This window comes from Lepisma saccharinum, chromosome 1 (genome assembly GCF_977018435.1).
Source record: "Lepisma saccharinum chromosome 1, izLepSacc3.1, whole genome shotgun sequence".
NCBI classification, from domain to species: Eukaryota; Metazoa; Arthropoda; class Insecta; order Zygentoma; family Lepismatidae; genus Lepisma; species Lepisma saccharinum.
The window spans coordinates 41009037-41019350 of NC_139229.1; the positions used below are offsets into that span (position 1 = coordinate 41009037).

The following is a 10314-nucleotide window of genomic DNA, read 5'->3' on the forward strand; positions in this document are numbered from 1 at the left end:
AGTAACATACATTTCCTAAATTTTAAGCCTACTTTTTTATTTTATATCCTCTTTAATATAATTTTCATTTGTTAATATTACTCCTAAGTATTTGAATTTCTAAACTAGTTCAAATAAGTTATCATGTGCTAACCACTGAACCGGAAATCAACAGCGTTGATGCAGGGGTCCCAGGTTCAAATCCTGGCCTGGGCATGGGTGTTATTTGTGGTGTCCCTTCATTAATTTCATCATCATCACATACTCATCTTCGCGTTTAGCCAAAAGTGCCGGGAAAAAAAGTAAAATAAACAAAATCAATTAATTGGTGCTAACCACTACGTCACGAGGTCGACTGGTACAGAAAGGCTAATCGGGACTACAATTTAAAGTAGGATCCGAACAACTAAGTGCCTCCACCGGGTATCGAACCCAGGACCCCTTGATTACAAGGCAATCGGGGATGCCCTCTCATGCACGGTGTTGAATCATGGACAATAAAGCCATCAGACCAAAATCGGTGCCTTCGAAAGGTGGTGCTGGTTGCGAATGCTACAAATCTATTAGACGTTTGAAAAAACCGACGAACGATTTGAAATAAATTGTGTATTCAAGAAAAGTTCTAGACAGTTTGCTGTCATCAGATTTTACAATACTTTGAGCATGTAGCACGTCGTTTTGAAACTGGTCCTGGGAATCCATTCTCCAAGGAATAGAAGAAGAATAAATATCCAGAGGTTATTTACCAATTAGATGGATGGATCAAATTGAACATTTTATATGAACTCACATTTCCTTACGAGATGCATACAGAAATTTAATTTTGAGAAATGAAGAGGACGAATTGAACGTAATTTAGTTGTACAGATTGTTTACGAGAGATTGAGTATCTATATATTTCCGCAGATGCAACGACAATCTGGATACAGCAATCCGCGACCATTATTAAGAGCTGTTGTTGGATGACTTAACAATCACATCACCGCAGAAACAGATGGAACTGGTGAATAAAAAAAGCAGTTGTTTTGATGCAGCCATATCACTGCAAGAATCCTATATCCTTTCTTCCGCGTTACAGCATTATTGCTTCTAAGAGTAGAACTTCATTCACAGCCGCATATAAAGACCATCATCGCAGAAAACGCCTCACGATATAGAAACATGGACGGCAAATGCTTTTAGAAAGTTACATTACTGGAGCATGCATACTTGAAAGTACGTTTTTTGACACTCACCTTTCAGAGCCTTTTTTCCCGCTCTTTTAGTTCGTCACTGCAATAAAACAACCGCGAAACGTAAAAAAAAGTTAGTATTAGGTCGTAGTAGATTACACTGAGGGCCTATTGACAGACGATCTCTGCCTTACAGGAAAACATCGTAAGGGGAGACAGCCTTATAGGAAAATATCGTAAGTCATTTCAAAAATAGGTCAAAAAGGTTGCGCCAAAACGAAGCATCCCACCTGTCGGGTTTAGTGTGTCGGTCGAGTCTCGGTGTCCTCTGTCCTCCCATACCAAAATAAACATAGGTCGTCATGGAACCAATTTTTTTTTCATCCATCGAAAATCTAAGTCCACAGCGTTAAAAAAATCTTAAATTGCAAATATCTCGAAAATAGTAAGAGTTATCGAAAAAATATATCGAAAAACACCCCCATACGGTATCGTTAGATACCCCGCCTGTCGATTTTGGAGGTCGAATACGTGTACCAAGTTTTGGTGGTCCTGGGGTCAAGGGGTAAGAAGTTAACCCACCCTCCAAAACTTTGATCACTCGTAACTTTTGAACAAATAGTCGTAGAAAGGTCGGGTTTAGTTGTGCGTTGGTCGAGTCTCGGTGTCCTCTGTCCTCCCATACCAAAATAAACATAGGTCGTCATGGAACCAATTTTTTTCATCAATCGAAAATTTTCTAAGTTCACAGCGTTAAATTGCAAATATCTCGAATTTTTGACAAAGAGAGGTGTCCCATAAGACCTTTGAGAAAAAAAACACGTGAAACTCTACAGAGGTGTGGTTATCTAACCGCAGCCGTTAGAACCTTTTTTTGGTTGGGCACCACGCACCCTGGCGGGGTTATAGGGGCCAGGAATCCTAAAAAACAATTATTATTTGTTTGTTTGCTTGCGTCACAATACAGAAATAATGAGAGACGCGCGCATATGTGTGTGATATCACATCGTTTCCCGAGAGGTTTACAAAGGTCACGATATATAAACATTGGTCGGGACTTAGAAAAAAATTACGATAAGGTGCATTCGTACTTCTCGTACTTCAAGGATGAGAAAGTGTATTTACTCGTACCGGCTTTTCTGCGCTGTGAAACATCGTCAGCGCAATAAATGAGGCGCGGGACGTGGAGAGAAAGTGAGTTTTTGAGGTTTTGGTGGTCCTGGGGTCAAAAAATCAGGGTTGTCGTGGAAGGTACATATACTATCTACTCTCACACCACTCAAAAAATAAACTTTCTAAAAATGGTCAAGCAACCAGGTTGTATGATTTCATATGGATTGACCCAATAGCAAATATCATTATTATGTTGCGTCATATGATGACGAACTGAACTCCATATCAAGTACAATGAAAACACATGTAAGTAAAGGCGGATGCTTTATAGAAGCACTCAGCACATACATCGAGTAGACAAGGGACAATATTCTCAATTCCCACTGGGTGTGAGTCCTGCCTGCACACGTTCGTCATCCTGAAATGAAGATTCCAGGGTTTTGGAAGACAGGTTGATAAATAAGAGCTTTCTGAAAAGGTCACGAGTTACATTTCGTGGTTATGTTTAATTTTCATTTCCATAATGTTGTATTGACTTACAAGGAGAGGTTACGGCTTGAGGAATTGAGTTTGAGTTGGGACTTCGTTTAGTGGTAGGGTACCCTATAGTTATTGATATGTCAAGACAAGGTCCGTCGACCTTGTTCGCCGCCATCTCGGATGATCTGTTCATAACACACCTTTTTTTTTTGGCAAACCGTGTTGATTGTAAAACTGTGAAGTCATAGAAATGAAAGATCGTTGGGGGAAAGTTTAGCGTCATCTAGTTTTAGCAAGGTAAACGTATTTCTGTATTATTTTTCTTTACTTGTATTCGTGTATTTCTGGTTATTCTTTTCTGCAATTTATGCTCTATTGTCTGTGTGATAATAATGTCACTGTGCTGTAACCGCACGTCCGCACTATCTAAAGAAATTGAAAAATTCTAATATCGTTTACCATACATTTTTTAACAGAATGTTACGAACGTGATTAAAAATCCGAATTACTAGGAAATACATCAAAGAAGATACTGAAAGGCGCCATTCCTACATTGATAATTCCAGTTACACGTGAACAGTTCAGTGATGATAACAGCGTTTTTGCAAGACCTGTGAAGTAGGGATGACAAAATGCGGATTTATACTACGGAGTATGTGATCGTGAAATAAGGAAGACGAATCTTAAAATACAGCGCATTAACAGCTTCGTTAATAAATTCTACCTGATAAATGGTTATAAACCGTTCTCTCCGAAAAATCCCGTCCCAAAGTCAAGTTCCAAAGCCGACACCTAGATACAATTTGAAATATACTAACCTCTCTTCTTCTTTACAGTTGGTAACTGCTCTCGATGTATTCTTCGATAACAACGGATGCTGTTCAATCCCTTCGTTATCTGAGCAAGAAAGGCCGGGGAAAGCTCCCAGGATAACTTCACATCTATCTTCTTGCTTGATCTTCACAGGCTTCAGCAGGGGACTGATGCATACTTTTACATCTTTTTCCGGGAAATTCTCAGGAGATTTAATCCCATGTGCAGATGTAGAATTCCTTGCTGTTAATGAAACTTGACCCTTGCCACTTTCTTTCATACCACCGTAAGACATATCTTGTTTCGAGTATTTTTGTATGGCACAGGTGGCTTCATTTGTAGGCTCTTGGAGATCACCACAGCCGTCAGAATTAGGAAATAATGCATCGTTTGGTTGAGAATATTCGACATGATCTTTATTTTCAAATGAAACCCAGTCGTCTCCAAGATCGAGCACGTCATTCCCCTGAATGCTCCATTTCGTGTCAGTCGCGTCTCCATGTTGATGTTTCATAGGAGCCTCAGAACGAAAAATTGAATCCTGCTTCATGTGCAAAAAATCTCCGGCAAGGAATTCGTCATTTTTTGGTGTGAACAAGGATCTTGCTGCAGCAACAGATGAGACGTTTTCTACTTTGATGCTCGAGTGGCAGCGCTCCATTAAAGGCGAGGAAACATCTGGAGGAATCTCTGAGGTACCATTTGCTGTGTTCGCCTGAGGCATGTTCCATGGATGTAGTGGCATTCAGGTCTCGCAAGAAGGGACACTGCAGACCCCTAAAAGACAAACATATTGAAATTGTATAATTGTATCTGAAATTAATACATATGGATGGATGGATGTACAGTGTGGTATGTGAAAATTTCCAGGGTGGGGGGTTATTTTCGGGAACTTGTCTTTGGCGTGAAAAGCATTCAAGTGAAATGCAATGACTTACTGTCACGGACTATCGGATTTTCTTCTAAACGTAGGTACGATGTTTGAAAAGTTTAATAAACCGAATTTACTTTGTGATTCCATGTCTTCAAGTATAGGAAGCCTGTATATAGCCTACCTGGATATTTATGGATATATTATATCTATTTTGTTTCGTATAGTCACTGGCGTACGCAGAGCGGTGGATGGAGAGGCTACAGCCCTCGCTGAAATTTTCAGAAAATCAAAAAATCAAATGAAAGCGGTAAGAAAAAGTTGTGTATACCCAAATGGTAAGTGCAAATTTCCCATAAAATGACCCCGATTATAATTTCTATATTTTAAACGAAGGTTTGGAGCTCATATGTCATGAAAAAGAACAACAACGAGGTATCACCGAAATTGATTTATGGCAATGTAAAGATTAGATTCAAGACACTGAACCCGCGTTCCCATTCAACTGTAGATATTGGTACAATTTCGATTGAATTTACATAATCTTTGAGTAGGTGGAACTGTATTTTGGATGATTACCTTTAACCAGTGACGCATACATTCTTTCGCTTACATTAAAATTCACCTGACATGTTACCTTAAATCACACGTTCATAATCATGTGCATTTAATAGGATTACATGCGAGAAAAAACCCAAGGCTTGATTTGATTCACATCTACGCTCAAACAACTCTCAGGTCACTATCCCCTAACGCTCCGCTCACGATCAGGGGATATCCACACTAGCGATCAAGCTTCTTCCCGGTCAAGGTACGGTCAACGTGACTCTGTTGCTGATTTCTTCACAGGCTGCACCGATTTTTCTGTATAAAAAGCCTGCCGATTGTGCTAACTTCAATGTTTAACAGATTTTCAAAGATGGACTTGGCTGTTGCAGCACTGGCGTTAATGAGAAGAAAATGACAAAGAAGAAAAATAATTGCGAAAGCGGGGATTCGTTGACTTGATTGATTTACTTCGCTTTTAGGCCAGTTTTGACTAATCTTGAGGATGAGAGTGACTAGTAATATGATTAAATTGATGAAGGAATTACGCAACAGTAGTAGTAGTTCAGAAATGTTTATATCTACCTGCAACGGCGTTAAGTGAGGAAGTTGCATTTAATAGTCTTAAGTTCCAGACTTTCTGTCAACAGTACGGAATACAACATTTGACTAGTCTCCCATACCACAGTCCAAGTAATGGGTTGGCAGAGAGATACGTCAGAACGGTCAAGGATCATCTTCACATTCATGCCCAGGTCGGGATTCGAACCTGGTGTCGTAGCACGTTGTGCTAACCACTCGGACAGGAGATCGGCAATTATAAATGTAATGTTGTTTATTGACGTTATACTTTTAGTTTGTTTAAGGTAAGCCAATTACCGAACAAGACTGCAGTAACCACCTTATAGTTTCAGAAGAATCGAGAGAATGCACGAGCCAAACATCCAACGAAGGACTGAAAGCGTCAACAATAATTAAGAATTTACGACCAGCTAAGAAGAAATGATCCACGTGGAGTCTTTCTCCTACAGAAAATGCACATTTCCATTTATTGTTCGGTCCCTTCCGAAACTAGTAACCAATAGCAGCAAGAAGACTAGAGAACCAGGACCGTCTTGGCTAGATGCTAACGGAAAGTTCGACCGAGAAGCCCACTTTCGGAGGCTCGCCGCCCAAATGGAAGCCCGACGTATTCTTGATGCAAGAAGGGAAACTAACAACAACGACGCCCCTGTTACACAGGAGCAACCACTACTCCCTTCGAAACCACCTATCTAAGAGACGACGAAGAAGAGTACTTCGATTCGCAAGCCACCTTGCATTTCCATTTTCGGACAGACTAGCTCTGCATTCTCAGAACGAATCTCAGCCATACTACCTGGTCAAATAACTTTGACGATCAATAGAAACTGCTGTAGGGTCCACACCAGCTACGACGATGGATTCACCGCCATACGAGACTACTTGGACCATTAGAAGATTGAATACGCCTATGGCTCCTCAGCTGCAGAGAAGCTCAAGGTCGTAGTTCGACATCTTCCAGTGGACCTATCCCTGGAGAAGATCCGACAGCTTCTGACGGAGCAGCTAAAACTTCCGATATACACCATCGGACGCCTCACCACCAGAGTTCGACGCCGGCAGCAGGACGAAGAAATGGACCAGAGTACACGCCAAACACCTCTCGACGAGTCCAATGCGACCCAAGATTCTCTGCTCGACTTACTCCAACAGTTATCGCAACCCGATGTCCTCACGACGTTGATCGTACTCCTACAGGGACTGTGGCAAATACACCAGACGTCGGCACCCGACCAGCGGCAGCAGCTCCTTGCGAACTTAGCTGCCAGCTTGTAATTGTGTTCTATGTATTCAGTAGTTAGTTGTTGTAGTCTTGTTTTGTCGAGCATAGTGGTGAGTAGATTTTGGGGATTTTCTGGGAACATTGTATATTGTACTACGCGTAGCGCGACAGTTGCGTTAGTTTTTGTAAAATATTGATGTAAAGAAAAATAATCATTGTAGCAGTATTGTAAATTATTGTCGATTCCAGTTAATGTTAAATAAACAATATGCTGGGATACACAAATCCTGACGTACAAAAAAAAAGGCCAGTTATTCCCAGCCTCGGACCTGTTGAGACAGGATGTTTTGCTTGTCTCACTCTTCGACGCCCGAGTCAAGGGCAAAACGTCGCAGAGAATCACCGTCCTGGAGAGAAGCTGCGAAAGTAAGATGTTTGTCAACCCCACATGGTTTCCAACGGAAGGAGTATGCTCCGTTCTGCACCGAAAAACACATTCGCTCAATTTTTGTCTACACTATTCACCGTTCTGCTATTGCAGAGGTGTTGAAAAAGGAAACAAGCTTACCGCCCACATTCGTCTGTCCGAGAAAACAACTTAAGGTACAGTGTAAAACTGTCTCCGACTTCAACAGAGTTTTGTTTCGTCTGCAATCCTGGGAAGAAGAAGAACGCCAAGTCGCTATGGCTGTAGGATCAGCAGCAAAGTGCTACCGAAGGTAGTCATTCGTCACGTTCCTCTGGACGTCACCGAGAACCAAATCTATCATGCCTTACAGGCACTTGGCTTTTTGTGGACACAGATCGACGTCTCCCTGAGCGACTGTCAACTCCAAATTAGTCATCCCCGACTGGTCGGGGTTTTTTTAGGAAGGATTCATTACCATTGGTTGTTGTTACTATACAACGCGCAGAACTGACGCACGAGGAGGCTCGACCCTCATCGGACATTTACGATCTCGTCTCCATTTTTGGATTCAACGTCCAAGTGAAAAAAACTATGGCCACAACATGTTCTACAACGCCATCGCTGTCAAAATTTTAGCCATGGACAGCGTTTTTGCTATATGACACTCAGGTGTGTTAAATGTGCAAGAGGACACCGCATTACAGATTGCCCGAACAGATCACCCGATATCCCGGCTAGGTGTATTAACATGTGCCGGGTCTCACACAGCGAATTACAGGGGTTGCTCCCTATATCTACGTTTGCTACAGGCTTCCCGTGCTCCAGGCTCCAAGCAGCCCACCAGGGGGCCCAACAACAAGGAGAAGAAGAAATAGCCCGCTCCTTCAACTTCAACTGTCCCCATTCAACCACCAGCGACTTTGCCATTCAGCGCCATTAAACCTATTTCGATGTCACAGCCGAGCACCATTCAACAACAGCAGCCAGTTACCAGCGATACATTGACCGCTCCTTCTCCCAGCCAATCACAGGCATCCTTTTCGAGACCGACAACGCAGAGAGCCGACAACTTAGAAGTATTACGTCGACTCCTCTTTACCTTGCTAAACCCAACACTAATCCAGCCAATACGGACATTGGTAGAAGGACTCCAAGCCCTCCACCGGACACAGGATGCAGATGCCAGACTATAGTTCGACCACAAGGGAAAAAAACCTTCCGCGAAAAGCGTTCGCGCATCATCCCTGCCGTTGTTGGTGCTCGGGGCAGTGTTGCCAGGTCAGACTTGAAAAAATCAGGAGATTGTTCCTTGAGAAACCAGAAGATCTGCTACAAAATCCAATGATCTAATAGTAGCGGATAAACGATGTTTTTGTAGGGGGTGGTATAGGCGTGTGCACTTGGGGGCAAGGGAACGTCCGCAGAAACAATGTTCTTTTTTGTTTTTTTTTAGCAGGCGGGTAAACTAGGCATATTAACCCGTAATAGCGTTGCCCTCTCAGAAAACACCACTTGAGTTTGAAATTACCACGTTCCTATTATAATAATGGATGTAAATTACTGTGACTGAAATCGACTCATAGGTCTGAAATAATAGGTACTTTTATGTCAACATTCATTTTCCAGAAAGGAAGGGAACGAGATAGGTTGTGAATAACCTAGAGTCGCCAAGCAAAGGGTCACAATAAAAGCCCCCTGCTGCCGTAGCGCGCGTTGTTTACGGTGTAAACGTCACAGATACTTTTGTAACAATGGTGCTAAACCCAGCACCCTGTGTTTGGCGAAAATAAACCGAACATCTCCATTTCATGAGTGGACGTGTTTCAAACAAAAGATAAACAAAATATAGTAAACCGTCCGAGGGACCCGACCAATGTCTTTCATCCTTTCCGCATCTTCGGTGGTTTTCGGGGGTCATTTTATGGTCTTTTTTTTTACTTCATTACTGCCTTCATTTCATTTTTTATGTTCTAAGAATTTTGTACCGCAGATGAAAATGTGTTTGAATAACTTTTAAAATGAAGGATTAAAATGGTAATTTAAGCTCATATCTAATGAAAATAGAACAGCGACAAAGGGATATCAGCGAAATTGCACCAATGCACCATCCAAGTTCAGTAGTTTAGCCCCCGAAAAAAATCCTGCGTACGCCAGTAGTGGCAAAGCTATTCAAATCAACATTTGCCTGGTAACTGCACACAAACTATGGGAAAACTGCAGAAATATTCTACCTAAACTGATTTGTGTTTAGAGTTGGGTTGTGTTGAGTTGGTGTTTTAAGTCCACTTTATGAACAGTATGGCTAATCGGGACTGGACCTACAGTTTTAAAGTGCGATCCGAGCCACTTGTGCCTCCACCGTGTATCGATCCCGGGACCCCTTGATTACAAGCCGGCGACGCTAGCATGATTTGTGTTTAGAAAACCGTAACTGAAAAATATTTTATTTTTGAAAAAATAAAATATGCTTTTTAGAAATTGTAAAAGGATAAAATTTAATGTCGTGAGAAAACGTAATCTCTCAATTAAAGATTACCCCCCCCTCCCCACCTTTTGTGGATGACTCACAAAGAAATTCGTCCCAGCTCGATGGTCAATGTAGTCAAGTGTTCCACTTTGAATCCCGTCAGTAAAGTTCCCGAGTTCGAATCACGTCGTGGGCATGGATATTCTTTGCGACTGTCCTTTCATCAATTTCATGTGATCATCACTCATCGCCGCGTTTAACCAAAAGTGACGTCAAATAACAAATATATAAACAACAGGCCTGGCCTCTGTCTTGGTTTAGCAATGTGATTTGTTAATCACTATACGGTGGAGGTTGCAGATGCTTCCACAAGAAAACACACACACACAATATATACACATCCTATACTGCATTTTTGAATACTTGGAGTAGCGAGGCGTCTGGACTTGTGGCCAGTATAATCCTTGGTGGGGCTCGTATTGTGTTGTATTTACATCCTCCTCATCTTATCACCCTTCATCCTCATCTTCGCGGTTATCCAGAAGTAGCAGAAAAGCGAAATAACAATAAATCAATATGTGTGTATGCATGTGTCCTTTATTTAAATGCGAATTTCTACCTCTTGGGTTGATCGCTACGATGAGGATGAATGATGAACTA

At 41.8% G+C, this 10314-nt stretch overlaps 1 protein-coding gene across 2 annotated transcripts in view; it reads right to left on the reverse strand.

Annotated features, from left to right (window-relative positions):
- The window catches only part of LOC145994799 (uncharacterized), a 37587-nt gene extending 33676 nt beyond the window's left edge, over positions 1 to 3911 (reverse strand). The window contains exon 1 of one of the 2 annotated variants that reach the window (XM_083131119.1): positions 3563 to 3911. In XM_083131119.1, the coding sequence (XP_082987245.1) occupies positions 3563 to 3852 (290 nt within the window). In that variant the 5' untranslated portion in view covers positions 3853 to 3911. The remainder of the gene's footprint in view (positions 1 to 3562) is intronic. The other variant, XM_083131101.1, reaches the window with a different exon arrangement.
- Between the last annotated feature and the right edge of the window lie 6403 nt (positions 3912 to 10314).